We start from the raw sequence: 22413 nt of genomic DNA on the forward strand, positions 1-22413 counted from the left end.
CAGCAAAACGCTTTGTGAAAAAAAGAGTGTGCATGTGTGTATTTGTGCGTGATCACACAATATTTTCTCTATGTTGGTGTGCTTGCAACTTATTTCTCCATGTCTGTCCTTTTGTGTTTGTCTGTGTGTTGCCTGTGTATATTTGTCTTTGTGCTTTTGGCTGCAAGAGTATGCATTCATGTGTGTATTTTTAGCTTGTGTGTTTGTTTCCCTGTGTCTTGTGTGTTTGCACGTGTCCATGTGACCGTGTGTGTATATTTGCCCATGTGTAGCTTTGCTTGTGAATATTTGATTATGGCACGGTTGCTATGTGTGTGTGTTTATGTATACGGTGGGTCTGTTTGTGCTTCTTGCATATCTATCTGCAGATGATAAAGAACACTAAGGGTCTCGAAATTTCCATTCTGTCACAACACAAGAGTTTTATCTAACTACAACTTTTAGAAGAAAAAGTCAGTGGTCCGGCATCAATGAGAAACTAAATATAATACTACTTTGTTATTAAAATGGTTTATTTTTTATTTGTTCAGCTGCTTCAACGTCGCCTTAACATGCTACAACAGGGCTTAAAATGATGGCTCCCAAAGGGTTGCAAAAGCCCCTCTGAACTCTAAAGAAGTACTATGACCACATGAAAAACTAAGAGAAAGAGCAGAAACCCCACTAAACAAGAGGTAAACGGGATCACCAGTTAAATAAAAGAGGGTTTTAACAGACGCACCGTATTTACAATTTCCCATTAAATTACACATAAATAAGTATGTACAGCACATGAACACTGATTCCCTTATATAATAGTACCTGCCAAAAAGTGTCGAAATAAAAAAAAAGTTCGAGGTCGACTTATTGTACCTTTCTTAGGAAACAGAAAAAGTTCTACAACTGAAGACATGACATGGAAGTGTGTGTGTTTTTTGTGTTCAAGTTTATTCACAATACTGATAGAAAACGTCATCCTCTGTGCCGCCCTGATTGTTGGGGTGTTTTCAAGATGGCTACAATCGTAACTGAGTTACCCAAAAAAAACAGGACGTGTTGATTTAGTCCGCAGAAGCTCATTATGGCAATAGATATATATATTTTTCTTATTTCTCCATTTTTTTTTATTAGAAAAAAGTTCTCTTTAAAAAGAAACGTTCTCCAGCTCTGGCATAAACTCCTCCCCTGCCCTGTTCCTCGAAGACTCCATAAACAGTGGCGGGTGGCGAGTGGTCTTGCAAGGGGCAGAGTTTGTACCCACCAAGTGAAATCCTTCCCCATTGCGGAGCCAGAAACAGTGGCCGGATGCAGGGAGGCGCGGTGGGACGCAGGGTCCGCGGGGGAAAGGCCTCCGGCTAACTTCCGGTGCGGCTCGTCCTTGGTGCGCAGGGTAATGGCCTCCGGCTCACTTCCGGTGCTTCTCGTCCTTATCGCTGCCTTTACTACCGCTGTCCGTGTGGCCATTGGGGTTGCTGTTGAGGTACATTTTGTCCATGGCTTTCAGGGCCTCGGTGAGGTAATTCTGCAGGGCGGTGACGGCCGCGCACACTGCAGGGCTGCCGAAGCCGTGCGAGATGAGGTTAAAGTGGGTCAGGCAGCTCTGGATGCCCGGCTCCAGGATGGGGTTGGGCCGCGAGTTGCCCAGGGGCGACCGGTCCTGGGCCAGCAGGTCCGTGAACTCCTTGCAGATCTGTCTGTTGAAGGGAAAGAAAGGTGAACAAATTATCAGCAGATTTCACAGCAGAGCTACTGGTCTTTTAAAATTATTAGACGCCAGTACCAGTTATAACAGTATCATACAACTAGTGACATAAATGACAGCATCTGACGGCAGCAAAGAAATGGTAAAAAACACAGCTCAGCATAAATCTAAATATAATACCGCCACATACTCACTTTTTTAAATGCCAACGCGTTCTACACCCTTTTCCGAAAGGCTCATAGAGACACTAATAAAGTTTAAATATCAAAAATATTATTTAGAAGCAGAACTCCGATACAGACTGAAAAGTTGTTCTGCCACCAAGAGCGGTTGTGACGTCTGGGGTGAAAGCTTCTTGCAGCCACTCCCCACCCATCATGTTTTACCCGCAAATGAGTGTTAAATTGACAGGTTCTGGCTGAGCTCAGCAGGTGTGAGATACGACCTGGTATCAATTAGACGTAACCCTGACCACCCAATGAGTGAGACTTGTAATCTCTGATTGAAGAGGCGTGGTAGCAGTGTACCCCAAAATCTACAACTCCCTCCTACAACAGAGCTCCCTCTGCCATCAGCAGTCCCAAATATTTCTGAAACGCCCGGAGGCATTTGTTTTTTTGCACCTCTGCATTTGAAGTAGTTTTCGGCAGAAAGATGATTAAGATTTTCTCTCCTCTAATTCCCAAACCTGTCATGTGATATGGGTATGGTGTCGAGTAACTGGATGCTCTGACCCAGGAAGATTTCACCTGACTGCTTGGGGGAGTTGAAATCATTTATTTCATCAACAACACCTTTCAAAAAAGATAGTGGCCGATTTTTTTTTTTTTTTTTTTTTTTGGGGGGGGGGAGGGATTCATATTCGTGATTGAATTTCCCAAAGCTAGCATTCCAGGCATACGCTCCCCATAGAGTAAGCCCGCATTTTAACAATTTTAACAAAGCATTACATCAGGGGTTTAACCGGCTTCCCTTTCCTCATCCTTTCTTTTTCGCACTGGTATAGTTTTATGGAAAAAAACATAACCCGAAAAGCACAGAGCCTTCCTTATTAATGATGAACGTAAACGCCAGGCGCTTTGAATTGCTCCAATGCAACCGCAACAGCACTGCAAAGCTAATGGGTTGGCTACCAATTTTCGGCTTTGCCCTTTTTTGGTTTGTGTCATCATAGCTTTTGTGAAACGTCACTGTCGGGAAGCTGCGGCGCACTCAGCCTAAAACCTAAAATATGTTGTCTCAAACAGCACACAAAGTCCTTGTAGCCTCTAGTATAAAGGGAACTACTTTGCGATGTGCTCCTTGTGAAAGGGTGGAATAGATATACTCACAGTGAAGTTAACCAATGCCTGAAGTGGTCTGATCAAATGCCCCATGCTGTTTGCAAGTGAGAAACATCTCACAGACACAGAGGACTATATTATAATTTTTTTGTTGTTAAAATCATGTGGTCATGGTTAACATAAAATGGGAAAAGTAGCCATTGGCAGTCGCTAGGGGGCTATATTTCCAGCAGAGCTTAGAGTTAACTCATAACTTGCTCCGTGGGCCATTGAGGATTGGGGCGGGGGCGGGCGAGGTGGGGGGGGTGGGGGGGGTTGGCGGCAGCCTCAGCCTTCCTGGTTCATTCAGCTGTGCAGCAGCGACCATTAATTTGTGTGTGCTCGCTATCCACGCACATGCCCCGAGGTTGTGACTGCAGCACTGCCTTGTGCGTAATTAAGGACTGTTACAGCAAGCCTCCTCGTTTCCAGACAGCCCAAACACACACTGTGCTTTTCCAAACACCACCTGTCAGTGGACGCAGAACCCGCTATGCCTCCGTGCAGGAGGTGATATGTTTTAACAAAACATTAAAAGGGACTAATAAAAAGACAGACTGCACAGAAAGAGGGAAAGCGAAACATGGATGGGTGATAACAAATTAGATGGATCAGTAACAGTAACAAAATATAAACATACAGCCACATACATTCTGAAAATTATGTACAACTACACTGGTAGATTTAAAGAGGCGGAAGGGGTTTAAATGTATGTAGAATATTTTAGGTAGTTTCAAGAAAAATAAAAGTAATTCAAATATACACCCCAGCAGTATAATTTGCATTAATCAAGTCGAATTATCATAACCATTACAATAAACAGTGTTAGTGACTTCAATACACACTGGAACGTGTTTCCAGGTGCTATAATAATTGCTCTAGAAAACAGTGCTTATTTACACCCCATGCACGTAGGCCCTTTTATCTCTACAGTGCGTTTAGAGCCTGCGGAGAGGGTGGACAGAGGTCCCCGAGCTATACGAGTCGCTGCAATGTGCTGCGGATTGCTGTTTCTTACTTGGTAGCCAGGAGCATGTTTTTTCGCGTCACTTGCTCGTTGGGGTCGGAATGCTGTCGGTTCACATACTCGGCTACTGCTTTGGCAGGAAATTCTGTTTCACAGACGTACCCAAAATCCCTGGCTAGGTGCACGGCTTCTCCTACAAGAAAGAGAACGGTGAGTGCAAGGAGAAAACCATCTTTCACTTATATACCACTTTATCAAAATAAATTAACTGATCATCTTCACCTGCAAGTCAGAGAACCCAATAGAAATTGTAGTAATTGTATCAGTTTAGGGAGAATGAGCGGCTGAGGCATCCTTGACCCGATTCAATACTGGATCACACCAAAAGTCAACTGGGAGAGCTGAATCAACTGAACCATTTCTACGGTTGTGATCTATATTCTTCAACGTATAAAGTGAATCAATACGTTTTTAGAAATTTATGCTACTTAAAATGTTGTTCATAAATGTGTATTCAAATAGATTTGTTAAAAATCAAGTTTTCAAGAGGTTTCTTTTTCCATAACACGGTCAGTCAGGGTACCTTTACAGGTAGAATGGTCTTATTAATTAATAATATTTATTAATAACATGGGTTCGGTTACTCGTGCACATGTGAATTGTCTGCTACATAAGACATAACTCAATGCCCCGCAGTCAGCTGTCCTCTCTAAACGATTAAGGAGGAGGAGGGTGGTGGGGGGTCAATGGCGGAACCCGCGTGTTTGGTGGAGTTTTGGGAAGCTTTGGATTTAATTTCCTGGCCCGGTTGTTGTTTTACTGCAGGCCTTCCTGCCATTAGCTGCAGCTCCGGAAGGACGCATGCGCCAATTAGGGCTTCAAAGGACCGGCCCGGTGAGCTTGTTTCCATAAAACGCAGAGAATCATAAACAATAACAGAGGCCTGCGGGACGGGTCCGTCCTCACACGGCCTCGGCGGGCCTGTCTCTGTGTGCTGGGCAGGGGCAGCAGCCTGTATGTGCTGTGGGGATGAGGCTGTTCTTCGGTGAAGGTTGGTGGGTGTCTCAGTGTGCTGGGCAGGAGCAGCCTGTAAGCGCTGTGGGGATGAGACTGTTTCGGCGAGGGTTGGTGGGTGTCCCTGTGTGCTGGGCAGGAGCAGCAGCTTGTATGTGCTGTGGGACCGGGGGTGTTACTCAGGGATGTCTGTGTATACTATGCAGCGGAGTCAGTCTGTGTCTGTGGAGCAGGCCAGGACCCTAGGCTTTCAGACATCTCCCCCCCACACCCTTGTGCCAGCTCTGCAGAGACTCTTGCCCTAATGGTATTGTTTCAAATACCGTTTTCTTTTAATATAGTTTTTAACGTGGGTGATGTGTGAAAGTCTATTACATTTTGCAGACAAATGTATTTATGATTCATGCAACAGCCATAAAAAATTTTTTTTAGATAAAAAAAGGATCTCACATAAGAAATGGAAGGGTGTCAATGAGCTTGTTTTCAGTAATATCAGAGAGCTGCTGCTGTGTTACAATACTGAAAACACAGGTCACTATTTGTAAAGACATTTAGGTGCCTGATTCACAAGGGTAAACTTACGCGTTTGTGTACATTTACATGTTTTTGCAATTCAGCAAGCAATTTTATGAACAGTATCTTGACGACTGCATTTCTTTTTATGTGTGGAGTCTCCACCAGGAGAGCCGAGACTCCACAGTTGTAAAAATACTAGTCTTCCAAAATTGGTGCACCTGTCTCAAATGTGTGTGCTTGGCAGGTAATCCATTATATCTAGGGTGGTTAGCCTGATTTTAAAATGGCTGCGTATGTTGGCAGGATTAAACGGGGCATCGACAGCATCGGGTAAGGAGTTGCTTGGTGGGGATCTAGGTTGAGGAGAAGGCAGAGAGAATTACCCTAACTACTGCACCCCATGACTTCCCACAAAGACCGCATCCCATCCTGGGAATGCCCACAAACCCCAACTTGTAGTTGTCCTTTCAACACAGTGTTACTGCCACAACCAATGACTTTTACTACCCGCACCCGCATTCTGTGTCTGCCACACTTTACCCTGTGACTGGACACACGCCACCCCCATGACAGCTCACACCCTGTACTGTGACTGCCCACACCCTGTACTGTGACTGCTCACACCCTGTACTGTGACTGCTCACACCCCACATTGTCATTGTCCACATCATGACAGTCCTGGACGATTCTGTAAATGGCCTGTGCCATAAACTGGGCCTTTTTAACACCGCAGTCTGTCACTACTCGCATCCCGGAGCCCCTCCTGCTCCCAAAGTCTGCCTTTTCGCATCTCACTCAGAGTTACTGTGCCTCGTATCCCCTGAGAGCGAGAGAACTGCTCCAAATGGACATTCATGTCTGTGCTGTGTTTCAGTGCAGTATTCAAAATGTGGCACGTGCACAACTTTAAAATACATAAAACAAATTCACCCTCCCCCCGACGCAATGCTTTAAAACAGACGAAGAGGCCCCGGGGGCACAGGAGCCAACAGCGAGCTCGCCAGCGTCCTGTGAAACCTGGGTCCGGGTCATGGATTCTGGCAAATGGATTCCGGAAGCAGCGGTCACGCATTTCTCAAAGGCAGATGTCAGAATAATTTAAATGATTTACGGTGAGATTTCTGGAGGGGGTTGGGGGCATTTGTGAATTGTGAAACTCTTCACGAACTTGCGCTTATTTGCTTATCTTTACGCAAACTTCTAAAGTAAAATGCGTGGAAGTTCTAAATACAGCGCCAGAAGGAGGCTGTGAGCATGATACCCGACGCTGGCCTTCCCACAGTGCCATCGACTTCGATATGGGCGATGAGCTGCTGGTAAAGTGTAAGCCTACTTTCACTGCTGGTAAAGTGTAAGGCTACTTACCCTCCACGAGAGATGTCAGTAGTGTTACGTTAGCAGCTTTGCGTCTTCCTGCTGGGAGATTTAACCCTATCTTGTCCAATTTTTCTCTCAAGGATCTCCCTCCATTCTTAGACTTTGCCCTGTTCAAGTAGACAGGAGATCCAGTTAGAAACAGCATTCCAGGGCAGAAAAACATTTACTCTAAACATAAACACAACAGATTAAAGAACAACCGACGTTGTCTGTTTTGCCTTGCAGTGTTTGTGATATTGGTTTGTATGGAGTTCTGTGTGCATGGTTTGGCGTGTGTTGATGTGTCTTTCTCCATCTGCGTCTTAGTGTTTGTGTGCATTTATGATTCTGTGTTGGTGGAAGAGTCCACGTGTGTCTTTGTGTGTGCTTGTTTTGGGGATATATTTGTGTGTTGTTTTACTTGTTAAGTATGTGTATTCGAGTTAAAATGCGTATTCTGCTGTGTGTGTTTGCAGTATTCTTTGTGGGGGGGGGGGGGGGGATTTAAATCTAAAAACTACAAACCTTCATCAATTTTGAAACGCCTATGCTGCTTGGGCATTATAAATTAAATAAAGCATGTTCTACTTTCTCTTTATTTCACCTTTAACATTCCGAATGCTACAAAATAACATTCAATCGTGTCAGCATACTTAAGTATTGATACTCAGACAAACTGAACTGAAAGCCAAGACAAGAGACAGGTTTCAATACAGCAGGATGAAAAACACAAAAGAGGGCCGAATCAGCAGCCAGTTTCTCCTGCCATCACTTGCTTTTGAACTATTCCAACCAGAATATAGCACAAGCTGTGCACCCCTCTTATTGTCAGCTTTTTGCCCGCTCTCACAAATGCTTGCATTATCAATAACAAATGTAGCTTTCACATTGGTTGCACCCAACCAGCTGAGAGTGATTAAGAATGTATAGAGTCACAAATAAAAAGGACCACCTATAAAGGTGGATCTGTGTGTGTGTAATTTAGGGTCTATGGGTGTGTGCTTGTTTGTGTGTTTTTATGTGCGTGTATTTGCTTGTTTGTGACAGGGTTTGATTGTGTGTGCCTGTGTGATGTCTGTTCCTATCTTTATGTCTTTCTTTTTGTCTGCGTGTGGTGCGTGCATGTGTGGTGTGAGTGAGCTTGTTATCTGTCTGTGGCATGGTGTATACATGTCTAACTGTGGTGTATATGTATGTGCCCATGCTTGTGTATGATGCCCATGCATTGTGCTGCCTCTTACTATGTGCGTCTAAATGAGCTGTATGTCCCTGTTTGTGTGTGGTTGTGAATGTGTGTGCGAGTGGTGTCCATGCTCATATGTCTGTCTATGAGTATATGTGAATCCGTGAACTGTATGTTCTTATCTGTGTCTGTGGTGTTCCTGCGTTCCCTCCTGTGGTCCTATGGTCCTATCTGCTATTTTTTTTATATATATATATTTTTTATATATTTGTAAATGAGCTCTCTACCCCTGTGCTAGTGTGTGTTTGTGTCTGGCCATAGTGCCGTTGCGCTCGCGTCTGTTTTCACATTTTCACATAAGTGAGCTGGCGTTTGCGTGTCAGTGTGGTGCCCCTGTGCTCCTGTCTGTTTTGGGATATTTGTGTTTAAGTGAGCTGTTATGTCCCTGTGCCTGTGTTCTTGAACATACCTGCCGACTGCAGTCATTTGTTCGGAGAGCCTGCAGATTAATCAGTCTTGTGTTCCTTTCCCAAGTGCCCTTTAATGAGGGGATAAGCCCTAGCCCACATATGGAGAATGTCGCCAGTGCCGCTTGGGCCCAGAATGCCGCTCCCTGGGCTGTTACACCGAGCTGGCTCGCCGGAGAGGTTCACTTTAAATGTATTTGACGTAAGAGAGGGCCCGCGCTCTAAGCTGCTTTCCCTTACGCTCTAATACCACCTAGTGTCGAGACAGCGCGTGCACGCCGAGTCAGCTCAGCCACAGGGATATGTTTAAACATATGAACTGGACAGCTGACGACTTCCGGGTCGAGGTCAATTAGTGTATGCATTTTTGTTCTGTTTTAAGGGAACAGATTAAATAGTTACGTACATTCGACGTGTTGTTTCAATTACTCTGATGCAGCATGGGTAGGACAAATATGACATTCAGTTTAAGCATATATGCTTACAGCACCAATATGGCCTAATTCAAGAGCGCTTGGTCGCCTCCTCAGGCACTAAGGCATTGAAATGGCTTTTGTTGTTGTTTGCCACTTCACAAAACCACATTTCCTTCATTCCTTTTTACCTCTGAAACGATTTGTTTGGTATAGCATAAAATGTACCGAACGTCTCCACTTCAAATAAATGAATAAGAGTCTTCTCATATGAGGTCCTGGAATCTTAGGCCTTCAAATAAGTGGGCAGTACTGTGCATGTGTCTAGTAGAGGAGTGCTTAGTTTTGGAGGAGATGATTCAAATGCAGCTCGGTCCAGCTGAGTGTAAAATGTGTGGCTTAGAAAATAAAATCCCACAAGTCTCATTCAAAATGTCTCCTTCTAACATGCCTCCCTATAGCTCCTCTCCCTCTTGTGATAGCACGTGTCTCCAAAGGAAGCACGCGAAGAACAGGAAACCCCCAGAGATATAAGGGGTTAGTGTGTTCTCTTGTCCATGTTTGATTATGTGCAGACACCTATGGAGGACATTTTACGTATATTGTGTTATTTCCCAGGCAGGAGCGTTATAAGGCCTAGACAGGAGATGTCCATGCCTGTACATCTGAGAGGAATTTAATACCAGGTGATAGTTACCCCCAGATATTGGAGGCAACTGCATTATTATGAATAGTGTAGGGACTAAGCAGTGGTACACTGGGAATATTTGCATTTATAAGATGTCGGTGCCAAATGCACAATACTTATATAATTCTGTACATTCATATATACCCACACACACACTGCATGCTTCAGTCATTGTGTGATTCACAGTAGTAAGGGCCGTAACAACATTTTACTGCTTGGCCTATCTTAATTATAGAGAAGAGTCCATGATATAGAGTGGTGCAGTTCAGTTGTGTGTTGTGGACCAGTTTCAGAGTACTGAAACACACCATCACATCCAACATTACAATTCGCCCCACCACATCACACAACTCTACCACTAAACCTAAAGCCACTGCTGCTTCTCTGTCCACTATACTTTACCACTCTAAAAAGTTCTACCAAACTGAATCCACTGCACTCCACACCTAACTCAACACATTCAGTCACACTCCACACCCATATTGCAGCCCATAATTCACTTACACACTGCACCCCACCACTCAGCTCCACCATACCGCACCCTAGACATCCAGTAACACACACAATGTAAAATTCACCTAAACATAAAACTTAGCATACCACATTGCCTCCCACTGTCTAATACCACCATATCATCCAGACCTAAGGTACAGATGTAGAGAAAAAGAGCACATTTCTACATTTAATCACATTAGTGGGAGACACATAGATATGTGGCCAGATCCTTGGCCAGTCTAGACTCTCACCTCCTGAGCACACCCCCCAGAAGCGAGGCGTTGAGGCATTCTGGTGGGGAAAGGCGTCGCTGCACCTCAGCCACGGTCACCTTGTACTTGGAGGTGGAGCTGAGTAGGGACAAGCGGCCGGGCACTGAGCAGAAGACCTCACTGGGGTTCACCACACCACCGAAGAGGCTCTCCTTATTCAACGACAGTGATGAGGACACACCGTGGCCACCAGACTTTGACAGGGACATGGGTCCTGCAAGGAAAAGAAGGCGATGAATATCTAGAAAGGAAAAAGAGAGCAGGTGCTCGGTTGGTGTTGGTTTGTTTTGCAAAGAATGGAAGGAGACACAGGAAGTGGATATAGGGGTGAAGAGAGATGAGATTATGGTCTTTCTTAATAAAGGAAATAGTTTTTCTATTGCACTACAGTTTACAGACTTTAGAGCACAATCAAGTCTGGGTACCATTCTCTCTCTCTCTTTTTTCTTTACAGTCCATCTAAATCTCAAAACTGCAGATAGTACAACTGTAATTAAGTTACCATCCAGCCTACTTGAAAGGGCTCATAATTCAATGCTCCAATTATTTAATGGTCTTAAAAAGAGCAAACGTGTATCTTCTTTATGACATTCTCTTTACTGGCTATCATTTGATATGGTTCATATGTGTGTTTGATAAATACGTGTATGTTCTTTGTCGATACTTAGTTGGAAATGTATCAATTATACCACTGAAAGAGTTATAAGCTCTACCTCATCAAACTTGCTGACTCAGCCTCTCTTGCAGTAAATCAAACTAGAAAGTCTAGAATTGCAGTCTTGATCTTAAAATGACTGTCTTTCAGTTCCAGACAAAAAAATAAATCACACTCCAGGTTCAGGCATGCCCTTCCAGAGCATTTGTAAAGCAAGTAGTCACTAAAGCCTAGACTAGGTTAAGCATGTATGGCAAATTATACAAGTGTTTCACATCACTTTTCATGCAATCTTATGAAGTCCCCATCCAACAAAAGCCCTAGCCCATTGGATCCCTCAATCTAAAGGCCTAGCCAATGAAGGTACAAAACAATGATGACCATAGAGCAGAAATTCAATGGCCAATAATGGGAGCTGACATAGCACACATCAACACATGCATACATTTGAACATGAAAACTCTAAACTATGAACGACATAGACCATAAAGGTAGCATCCCTTTAAAAACCCTAACTCATGAAAGCCCTGGACCATGAAGGCACTAGTTTATAAAGGACCGGACCAATAAAGATGAACCCATGATGGCCCTAAACCAGTGGTTCCCAACCTGTGGTCTGGGGACCCCTGGGGGTTTGCGAAGCCGCCTCAGGGGCTCAGTGACTGCTTAGAAAATGTAATAATATTAACAGATTAGGACCCCAGCTTTCAATAATGACTTAATGGGGGGTCCACTGACTCCAATAATGATTCAGTGGGGGTCCCCGGGTTCCAGTACTGACAAAGTGAGAGTCCACAGAAGTCAAAAAGGTTGAGAACCACTGCCCTAAACTATCAAGTCACCAGCCCATGCAGGCCCTAATCCATGAAGGCCTTAGTCATAAGGGCCACAAACCATGTTGACTCTTGCCCAAAAGGCACCTTTGAAGGTCCTACACCATTAAGGTTCCGAACCATGAGTGCCTCAAAACATGAGGGCCTAGCCTATAGAGGCAGCAGCCCACAAAAGCCCTAAAAACTAAGCCTCCAGTTATGAAGGCCCAAGCCAATGCAGGCACCAGATCATGAAAACCCTAATGTGAGTATGCCCTGGTCTACAAAGGACGAACATCATGAAGGCCCTACTTGCTAAATTTATCCCTAGCCCAAGTAGACTACAGTCTATTAAATCATTCACTTTTAACGCTATCAGCCTATTTCGTTCAGGCGAATATCCACTCTTAACCTCATCTGCCAGGTTTTCTTCAGTTGAGTGCAGACTAGAGGGGAGTACTTAGAATGCCTCCTTTTTCCACTACACACCAGGGCTCAGTGGCTGCTATGACATAAAGGAGACCATGCTTCGCCCCTGCTGTTCTCAACACTTAGTAAAACAGGGAGGAATGTTGACACTTAAAATAACCCCACTTGATTTGCACTGTTTTCCATTCGACAGACAAAATTAAAGCACCAGGTGCACGTAAGTGACCTTAAAAGGCAGCACATTGTTTAAACCTTATGCCTGGTGTGTTGTGTGAAAACACATTACAAATAAGTGAAGTTATGCAATATCTCCCATTCAATCTCTCTGCACCCCCAGGTCTTGTAGAACTGCCAGTCACCTTCCCCATCAAGGGATCCACTCCTGTAGCATGATCAGTAATACAATAATGCTATCTAATACATGTATCTTGCATACTGTCTTACATGCATCATTATAGGCTGTTTTATAGAGATATGTGATATCCTATCTTAAACTAAAATTGCAGCCGGTCGCAACCAAGGACTCAGAACTGTGACCGTCAGTATTTTGCAGTGGATCTCGAGATGCATTTTAATAAACGATCTACGGTCTATTTTTTTCAGTTGATCTATTTTTTATAACTTTATATAAAATGGGTTGTAACAATGTTATACTTCGCACCGCTTGGTGACTTTTTACGTTTAGTCATACTTAACATTTTGATGATTTGTGATTTTATCTGCTATGTTTTTATTGTTATGAATTTTAAAAGTGTATACAATAACCCAATACCTACCTACATGGACCTGAACTAAACCGGTGGAAAGACGTCTGATCACACCCCTGGACAAATAAGTTTGTTTTTTGCGGGCTGCTAAGAGGTAAAATCACGCTCCCCTGGTAAACATGAACTGGCAGGGAACTACTCTAGGCTCTGTGAATATCAACTCTTGTGGTCTTTGCTTCCACCCTTCCACCCTCCCCTTTTTTCCCTGCTATCACCTTTTGTCCTGAGGCTTTTTGGACAGGCAGCTATCTTCACGTGTGTAATGAATAACAAACATATAAATGAAAGCATACAGATGTTGCCAAACCTGAGTTGGTTTTGCATATGCTTTATTTACTAAAATAACGAAACCTCATCAACACAGAGGGTGAGAGGGGCACGAATCCCTGCGTCATTGCCTGCATACTATAGATGAAGGATTTAGGGCCCGACCAGCAGCCCGCCCCGGTGTTTCCGTGGTAGCTAGGGTTCCCTGCGCTGTCAGGTGATGTCTGGTGTTCTGCAGCAGAGTTTCTCATACCCCGCCTCCTAAATTCGGCCCTCGATCTAAAGGGCATCGTATCTCTTGTCAGGGCCCCCTCTCACACCTAGCTAACATACTGCAAGCACCCCGGAGTGGAGCTTCCTCGAAACTATGCAGTGGACGAACTAGGCAAGGATAAACACTTCTAGTTGGCGAACTAGGCAAGGAAAAACACTTCTAGTGATCAAAATATGATATTGTATACATTTTATAGACACTAGGTTGAATAGTTATAGGCAACGACGTAGCTTGTCTGGAGGAGTGGGCAGTGGATTTTGTTAAAACCAACTGCAAATGTCCTCTCAATGATCACCTAGCAGCAGGCAGCAGACTAGACAACTAAATAGGAAGCGTCGACTGACCTGCAACAGCGGCACCCAGTGGCCAAACCAAAGCAAGACGCGCCGGAGCCTGCCACCAGCGCCTGTTTCCACAGAAACGCTCCCACGCGCTCTGCTTATCTCAAAGCCTATTTCTTTCACCAAATCCTCCCTTCGGAAAAAGGCCTTTATTCTCCTGCGTGTGCAAAAAAGCAGAACAAACCCCAGCACTCACCCCAGGCCTTTACCAATCAGCGCCGTGCAGACGGTGCCTGCCCTCGGGCCCTGTGCGAACTGACCCACCACTGGCACCCCCAGGCAGGGCGGAGGATGAGGGGTGCGTGGCAAGGGGTGCTGCCACCCCTGCGCCCCGGGGAAGGTGAATGTGCGGATCGTCGCAGCACCCGAATGGAGCCGCCGGCAGTGCCGCATACATTTATATGTAAAATATTCTTTTTCAACCGATTACCCGCTGCGCACAATTCTTCCTAAGCACATGTATGTAGAAAGACCTGCTCATAGTAATTGTATTTGCAGTGCTTAAACAATAGTGAAGTTGCATATAGCCACATTTAATTCAGGAATTTAAGTCCTACAGTAATATATATATATATATGTATATATGCCATGTCTATCTTCTGTTCTGTTCTACTCCTTCACTTCACCTAACACGTGGACCGACTTTTCTCTCCACAAATGCTTCACACATCTGGGTGGCGTTTAGGATTTTTAAAGGCGCCTTTTGATATGCATCACCCTTTATTCACAAGAGAAAACTCCTGTTTGATAAAAATAAAATAAAAAGTAGACAGGGCCAAAAGATTACCTTATTTCATTGTTATGGCCATGGGTCACGCTAAAGGGTAAAATGTATTTCTCTTTCTGTAAGTCATAGACCGCTTCGGTTAGTAAGTAATATTTATCTACTATCTTTAATTATCATAAACCTAGGCCGTGACAGTGTATGTGAGAGACACAGTGAGTATTAACTATGCTATATATTTTATAGTATCTGAATGTACTTTTTCCGATTAAGATGAGTTAGAAATGCAGTAAAGCGCATGCACGCATGCAGAAAGATGTATAGTACTATCGATTGGTAGATAACTGCGACCCAACAAATAATAAAATAATAAAATCAAAAATCAGGAAAACATAACTAAAGGAATGCTTCCTAAGCCACGTATGCACCTGGAGACGGCGTAGTACCCCATTTGTTTAGCGTTAAGTGTGCAGAGCAGGGTGGTTAAGGAGAGACGATCCCCCACTCAGCAAGAAGCAATACTGCTGGCAGGAGACCGGTGCCCCGGATCTTTAGTCAGAGCCTCATATTTTAAAAAGAAATCCGTGTTCATCATAAACCCATATTACGCGTTGTTTTTATTATTTATTCCGATATATATATCGAGATGTCTGAATTTGTGTGTAAGTTGAGGTACATGTACATATACATGTACACACACAGAGTCTCCCCCGTCTGGTGCGGAGAGGGCAGCGCGGCGCACCCCCGGACCCTTATTCTGCTCCTGCACAGATCGCTGCTGACAGTAATGGCTCTGGGGAGGCTACTGGAGACAGCGGACGCTAAACGAACTCCTGAGATTACTAATAAAAGAGGCAATTATCACGTCGGCTCGGAAAAGCGCATCTCTTCACGCCCTGCGTTCTGGCCACGTAATCTGACGTGACGGGAGGCTACGTAGCCAGGTGGGACGAGGGCCTCCACCCCAGGCCCCCGAGCCCCCAGGAATAGGGCCCCTGGCCAGAGACATCACTGAATCATGGCTCCTGGCCCCTCACCGCCAAGAAGCACACAAACAGCAACCGAGCAAAGTCGCATTTTTAATTATTGGAAGAAGAGGACCCCCTGGATTTTTTGTTTCTTTGTTGCATTTTTCTCTTTTCTGAATGTCTTTTAAATGTTCTCCAGTGGTATGTCCACCACACCCGCAATGGACACATTGTTTCTCCGATCAATAATACAAATTAAAACTAAAACTATCTAAAAAAAACTCGCTAATTTATTCTATCTTTCTCAACAAACAAAAGAGCTTGACTTTTCATAACAATAATAATAATATTAGCAGCAATTGCTACAATAATAATGACAATGAAATCATTATTATTACTATTTGTGCTATTATTATTATTGCTATTATTATTATTGCTATTGTTATTATTATTATTATTATTAATAGACTTTCTTCTCTAGTAAATGGCCCGCACACCAGGAAGGTATGGGACTGATCTCAGCAGAGAAACGCGCGAGATACACTGCACGAATTATTGGGAACACAGGCACCGGCTGAAGGCGTTATAAGAACACACCCGGTAATTTACACGCCCTAGGGGGCTGTGCTCACGAATGAGAGGCGTCCCTCCTCTCCCCTTCTGCCCCAGACTCAGCTGACACCATACCTAAGCGCAGCACAGCCCCCTGCATGAACAATGGCTGCGCCCGCGGCCCTCCAGCTCACAGATCCGTCGCCTCGGTCTTATTGGCAGGGCTGCCACAGACACTAATACGTCACATTCGTGTGGATAATCAGGAGCACTGGTCTTCCCCACCGGGTCAGCATTAGCAACTCTGTGCAGACCCTGAGATCCCTGCCACCATCAGGTCTCCAACACCCACCCGCCTACGCAGACCTTTCCAACCCAGCCCAACCCACCCCCAAACACTGGCTTCCGAGCCCCACATCCCCCCTTCCACCACAACGCCCCATTACCCCTTATCCCCCCCCCCCCACCTCCACACACACACACATACACACTCCGGGTCACATAACACTGTGCAGGCTTAGAAGCTTGTGAGCCCCCAGATGTGGTGCAGCCCCCTGTCGTGGGGCCAGTTCACGCCCCAGGCATCACTACACCAGTGTAGAGCCAATGACATGTTGTTGGCGCTTCCCAGGGGTTCTGTACATCTGTGCTTTAATTCTGTGAGCGCCACAGCCCAACCCAAATGTTGTTACACCTGTGCAGACCCTGGGAACTGGCATCGAAAGCTCTCTCTGTGGCCGTGCAGCCCCTCACCAAGGCTTGTTACACCAGTGCAGGCCCCGGGCCTGTGACCGCCTTTAGGCGTCACTATACCAGTGGAGACTCACAGGCATGACCTCCAAAGGTCTCCCTCTAGGTGTGTAGCCCCCACACCTCACCCCAAAAGGTTCTTTACACCTGTGGGGACTCTGAGGCCTGTGCCTGCCGTAAGCCTCACCACACCTGCCTAGACCCACAGGCCTAGCCTCCAACGCGCTCTCTGTAAGTGTGAACACCCGAAGGCCTGGGACCCCAGTAGGCCACACTGTAGACCCACAGGCCTGCCCTCCAACACTCTCTCTATAAATGCGCATGCCCTAATGCCTGTGACCCCAGTGGGCCTCACCACACCTTTCTAGACCCACGGGTCTGTCAGCGCCCCTCCCCGGCTCTGCAGCAGCAGGAGGCCCTGTAAAGCCCGGCAGGTGCATCTCCAAGGCCGGCCTGCTGCACACAAGAGGCTTTCACAGCCTCCTGGACATGTGGCATTCACCACGATGGCAGCGACCCCAGCACAGCCCCCCTGGGCACAACAACTGATTGTAAAAAACACACACACACAAGTACGTGCCCCTTACCTTTTTTAATGACTGTCTGGTCGGGGATGTTAATGTTCTGATCCTCCACGTGCTGCAACACAAAAAACACCACAGCGGCTGTCACAACATGCCGATAACACAATAACTCATTAATAAGACGGTATCACAAGGAGAGAGAGAGCTGCCTAGCTGCGGTCTCGTGGGGATACGAGCATCCACGTGTTAAACATTTCCGGTCATCTCTATTTCTCGTGGCTTCCTGCCTGAATCTGGTTTTGTTGGGCTGTGTGGCTAGTATTGAGCAGGGGTGGCCGTGCAGTTGAACCGACCGCCGAATGTCGGCTCTCAGACCCCAAACTATCTCCCTCCACAACCTAGTTCTGCTCGTTAATAATCTCTGTTTTTCAGACGCTGGGGTTAGGGCCCTAATTTGGAGAAAATTATTATTATGATTACGCACTGTGTCAAAAATGATTGAATAAATATATGAAAATATGACTCCTCGATAGAAACTTCTCACTCGCCTTTTTGCACGTATTTCGTGTTATTTCTTGTTTAAATGAAGACTTGTGGTGCTCGAGTCAACAGTAAGTGGAACATAAAACAAACTGTATTTTTTTAAAATCCCCCGTTTTCAACCGACCTTGAAAAAAACGAGTTAAAATGAAAAGCCTTTTCGTGTTCAGAAAAGAACCGGGGTCGCTCTGCCACCGAGAGACAGGGAACTCCTACCATAACAGGGGCTCTAACATTTTCCGTTCTGCGCGGGATTTATGCGCCCGCTAATTGCGCCTGATCTGAATGATTCCGCCCGGATGGGGCCTGCGCGCTTTATTGCGCCTTTTATGGTTCTCGGCGCGCTCATTTGTAACCCGCCTCAAGTGCTTCTGGGTTTAAGGATAATTAAACTAGGGAAAGATCGGAGAGGAGGGGTGGGGGAAGGGGAGGGCACTGCCAACCGGTAAAGGAAATATATGTAATGTCCGGTGGACTGTGTTTAAGTGCAATATCGTTACGGTGCATGCTTCTGCTTTTAATGCAGGGAGAATTAATTAATACATAACGACTAATACATTGTCTATCTACCTATCGAAAGACCTACGTAAAATATTAACATGTAATTATAACGATCCCCTGCCTGTGAATCTGTGTGTGCGCACACGGACTAAATAATATTTGCGGAATTAGACGGCAGTTCTCCGTCCACACGGAACATGTTTTTAGGATCTGGGTCTCTGAATATAACTGTAAAAGGCCTCGACAATTGCGCCGAGTGTTAAACTAAAATTATGCTCCGGTTTTGACGGGGCTGCAGTGAAGGATGCTATAAGCCGCATTTAACTTGAATTATTTTGAGACACTGGAAACAGTTTGCAATTAAAAAGCCGACGTCTGGGGTGAGAATAGGTGGCACCCGTATCCCCGGAGCCTGAATACCAAGGATCTTGATTTTTCAGTCCTGGATTATGTGTAGCAACCCGTGCATTTGTCGGTGGATAGCGTGTTGTCATATTTCGCACACATTGCCATGGCTGCTGCGGGCAGTCACGGCAGGCGCTGGCCTCCCGGCTCCTGCCTTAGGGACCGGCCTATTTTAAGCAGATACGTTCTATAATGGATGTGTTATTTTTTAATCAAAGACCCTCACCACGCCCCCCCCCCCCCCCCACCCCGCCGCCTCTCTGTTCCTGGTGTGTACCCCGAGGTTTGTTTACAGTATGCCTGCACCTGGGAGGGTAGGCATTCAGCTATTATTAACATGCACAGGAGCTGAGACCAGGGGTGACCGAAATATATTATCAAATTAGGCAGCCGCCTAAGGACAACGTTGTATTACGCTCCTAGAGCGCCTAGTTGCTGGTGGATAGACTAGGGCTGCACCAGGCCGTGGCCCCTGTCCCATAATTTTAGTAGAAAAATCCTTCGTCTCAGGTGTCGATGGTTGCCCTCAAGCAACTTAATATATGGCACATTACACTGCGCTGGGAAAGATATTCCGCCACGACACGATGCCATAACAATGGTGGTAGGCGCTTTAGAAATGCGATTAACATAAGGTAACCGAACTGATATGAACCCTGCTGTAAAACTGCGGTCAGGGAATAAATGGCGCAAAGGCCCCTTTAAGGCCAAATAGCCTTTGTGTTGAATTGCAGTGTGACATCTTCAGTGCACCTGCAATTTACTCAGTGATATGTGGCTCGGGGTGTTTCTTTCAGCGCCGTTCAACGCTGCATCTCGATGTAAGAAGCATTTTAAACACTTTCTGGCAGGGCGGATTCTGGACACACACAAACACCGAGTCCCAGGTTCATTTTTACTCAGGGTTTCAAATTGTTCGGGGAAAAAAAACGTGTTTCCCCTAAAATACATTGTGTTTTTCAGAAAATTATTTTGAATGGCTGCCATTGATCCACCCCTAGACTAACACTTTCCACACATGACATTGTTCTTACGTTTTTGGTAGTGGTAGGCCCTGGTGGTAGTATTGTGTATTGTAGCCTGGCATGCGCCCCACTGGGCCTCCCTGGCATTCTGCCGTGCATGAAACCCCCAGCTCTTTAAAAAAATAAACATATAGATGCCCAGGCTCGCTGCTTGCGGCTTCTTTATAGCGCATAATACATTTTTCTGAACTGCGCACTAGTGAAAACATGAGGAAATACTCTCATTGTAAGGAAGTACAGGGAACATGCTCACAGTATACTAAACCCACCAGCCCCTCTCTGAGAGTTCACATCGCCCCACATACCGAAATAGCAGTTACAGGGGGCTGCGAGAGGTGAGGGGGTTCATATGTGATCCATGCATTCAGATCCCAGCGCTCTGCACCTGTGTGACCCCCCAATACTCCCTCGAAATGCACAGCTGGGGTCTAACTTATTCCAGGGAGCGGCAGTGTGATGTGTGGGTGCAGGTGTGTGCGGGCATGCATGCACGTGTGTACGGATGGCCCTGCTGCGTCTGTGCGCATGCATGTGCCTGCGCTCTTACCGACACGTCGTCCAGGGAATGCGGCAGCGAGTGGATGGAGATGTCCCCCAGGCCGGAGCCCAGGCCGTGGCCCCCGTGCAGCAGCTCCTCGTGGCGTCGGTAGTCCCTGCGGGGGTCCAGGCCGGAGAGCTGGTGCGGGAGCCCCCGGTGCGGGTGCAGCAGGCCGGACTCCTGGCCCTGGCGCTGCCAGCCCGGGTGCTGCGGCTGCGGCTGCCCGTGCAGCGGGTTGAGGCTGTAGGGGTCGCCCACGTGCGGGTAGTGCTCCTGGGCCTGCGGGTAGATGGGCTGGTAGGGCGGCGGGAAGTAGGGCGGCTGGAAGTCGGCGTTGGGCGTGTGGGAGAGCGGGGGGGCGCTGCTGTAGGCCGGCTGCCCCACCGGGCCCAGCGGGGGCAGCCGGCCCGTGCCGTTACTGGTGCCATCGTGCCGGTCCTGTGGGGGGGAAGCACACGTTAGTATGTCCTGACACCGCGCACACACGCACCAGAGGCCTCGAGAAAGCAGCAACACACTACACTTGTGAGAGAGGCATGCACACTTAGCAGGCACACGGCGCGCAGCTTGTGTACTCCAGGCGCGCTTTGGGTGCCTGCGCCCTCCCAGTGGAAACGAAAATGGAAGATAAATCAAAGGACTTTTATGACTGAAAAACTAACAAAGGTACACCTTGTAACTCGCGACACATGGACTGTCTGGTCAGCGGCGTGTGTGGTGGCGGTAGGTTCACACGTGCGAACACAAATATACACTTTTGGAGAGAGACAAAACATCCAGGCAGGAGGCACCTCTGACTTTTTGTTGCATCTGTGAAAGGCATCTGAGTGTGTTTGCGTGTCCTTGAACTAAAAAGGCACAATACAACCGCGCTTTTGTGTCCGAGGTCGGTGATGGGGACTGGCGACCACCATTCGCCCCCCAATAACAAATACTGAATATTTATTAAAAAATAAAAATAACACCTCGCCGTTCTCCCAGCCGAACAGGACAAAACCTCGTGGTACTAGGGTGAGACATCTATTAGTGCATTTCCACGCGGCCGTACACCATGTCTCCATGAACGTACGTTACAGAAAAAAATGCACATTAATATCTCTATAGGAACCGCCATGCCTTGTGTAATAATTACTCCATATGACTTTCCAATTATATACACCCAACATTCGACTTAATCACAATAATAGCGTATACAATTAAATTCCTGCGCATTCCTTGGAATATTTACATTAGAAGTGCGCGCTTCCTTCTCGTGGATATATAAAAAATGAGTTGTTAAAATTAATTATTATATCTTGAATACACGACTAATCTTTGTAGCAGAGGCTACACAGAGATCAGTGACAGCTGCGACTTCCGACCCCCCTCCTCAAATTTATTCGGTAAAATATGCCATCGAATTATACGCTAACCAAACATAATACAATACTCCGGCGTTAATGTCGAATAAAATACTGTGCATTGTTATGGAGATGGGAGCTGCAGGCGCCAGTGTGTGTGCACCGTCGCCCAGGGCCCACAGTGTGTAGAAGAGTCAGTGAACACCCCCGAATGCACTGAATGTAATTGTGTCGGGGTCACACAACTGCTTCCTGTGCCCAGTTTCAGCCCCTGTCTGTCCGGGTTTGCATTCGACGCTACCGGCAGCCCCTGGACCAATTTACACACACAAAACCGTGTGCACGGGAGAGACACAGTGAACCTCGATAGCCTTGGCAGACGTACACTCACCCACTTTGGCGTAAGTGTAATACCATCATGAAGGGATACTGATGTAACTGACAATGACTATCACGGCAGTCGACAAAGTTAGGTAATTGTCCGCACTGAGTTAAAATATACACTGTAACGGGCAACCCAAAAAACAACAAAAAACCTATGTTTATATTATGTGTGAAACCAAAAATGCAAGCACTCTCTGTTCTGGATATAATTTCGGGCAAGGTATAAAACATGTATGTTGTAAG

General features: G+C 46.1%; 1 protein-coding gene across 6 annotated transcripts in view; it reads right to left on the minus strand.

The window, feature by feature from the left end:
- Positions 1-494: 494 nt before the first annotated feature.
- The window catches only part of TFAP2A (transcription factor AP-2 alpha), a 32167-nt gene continuing 10248 nt past the window's right edge, over positions 495-22413 (minus strand). For 3 of the 6 annotated variants that reach the window (XM_069217245.1, XM_069217229.1, XM_069217213.1), the window contains 6 exons: positions 20456-20884; positions 17501-17552; positions 10354-10588; positions 6866-6984; positions 4022-4163; positions 495-1673 (listed from right to left, as the gene is read on the minus strand). In XM_069217245.1, the coding sequence (XP_069073346.1) occupies positions 1385-1673; positions 4022-4163; positions 6866-6984; positions 10354-10588; positions 17501-17552; positions 20456-20884 (1266 nt within the window). In that variant the 3' untranslated portion in view covers positions 495-1384. Of the gene's footprint in view, positions 1674-4021; positions 4164-6865; positions 6985-10353; positions 10616-17500; positions 17553-20455; positions 20885-22413 lie in introns of all 6 variants that reach the window. The other 3 variants (XM_069217236.1, XM_069217220.1, XM_069217205.1) reach the window with 1 other exon arrangement.

This window comes from Pleurodeles waltl, chromosome 2_1 (assembly GCF_031143425.1).
Source record: "Pleurodeles waltl isolate 20211129_DDA chromosome 2_1, aPleWal1.hap1.20221129, whole genome shotgun sequence".
NCBI classification, from domain to species: domain Eukaryota; kingdom Metazoa; phylum Chordata; class Amphibia; order Caudata; family Salamandridae; genus Pleurodeles; species Pleurodeles waltl.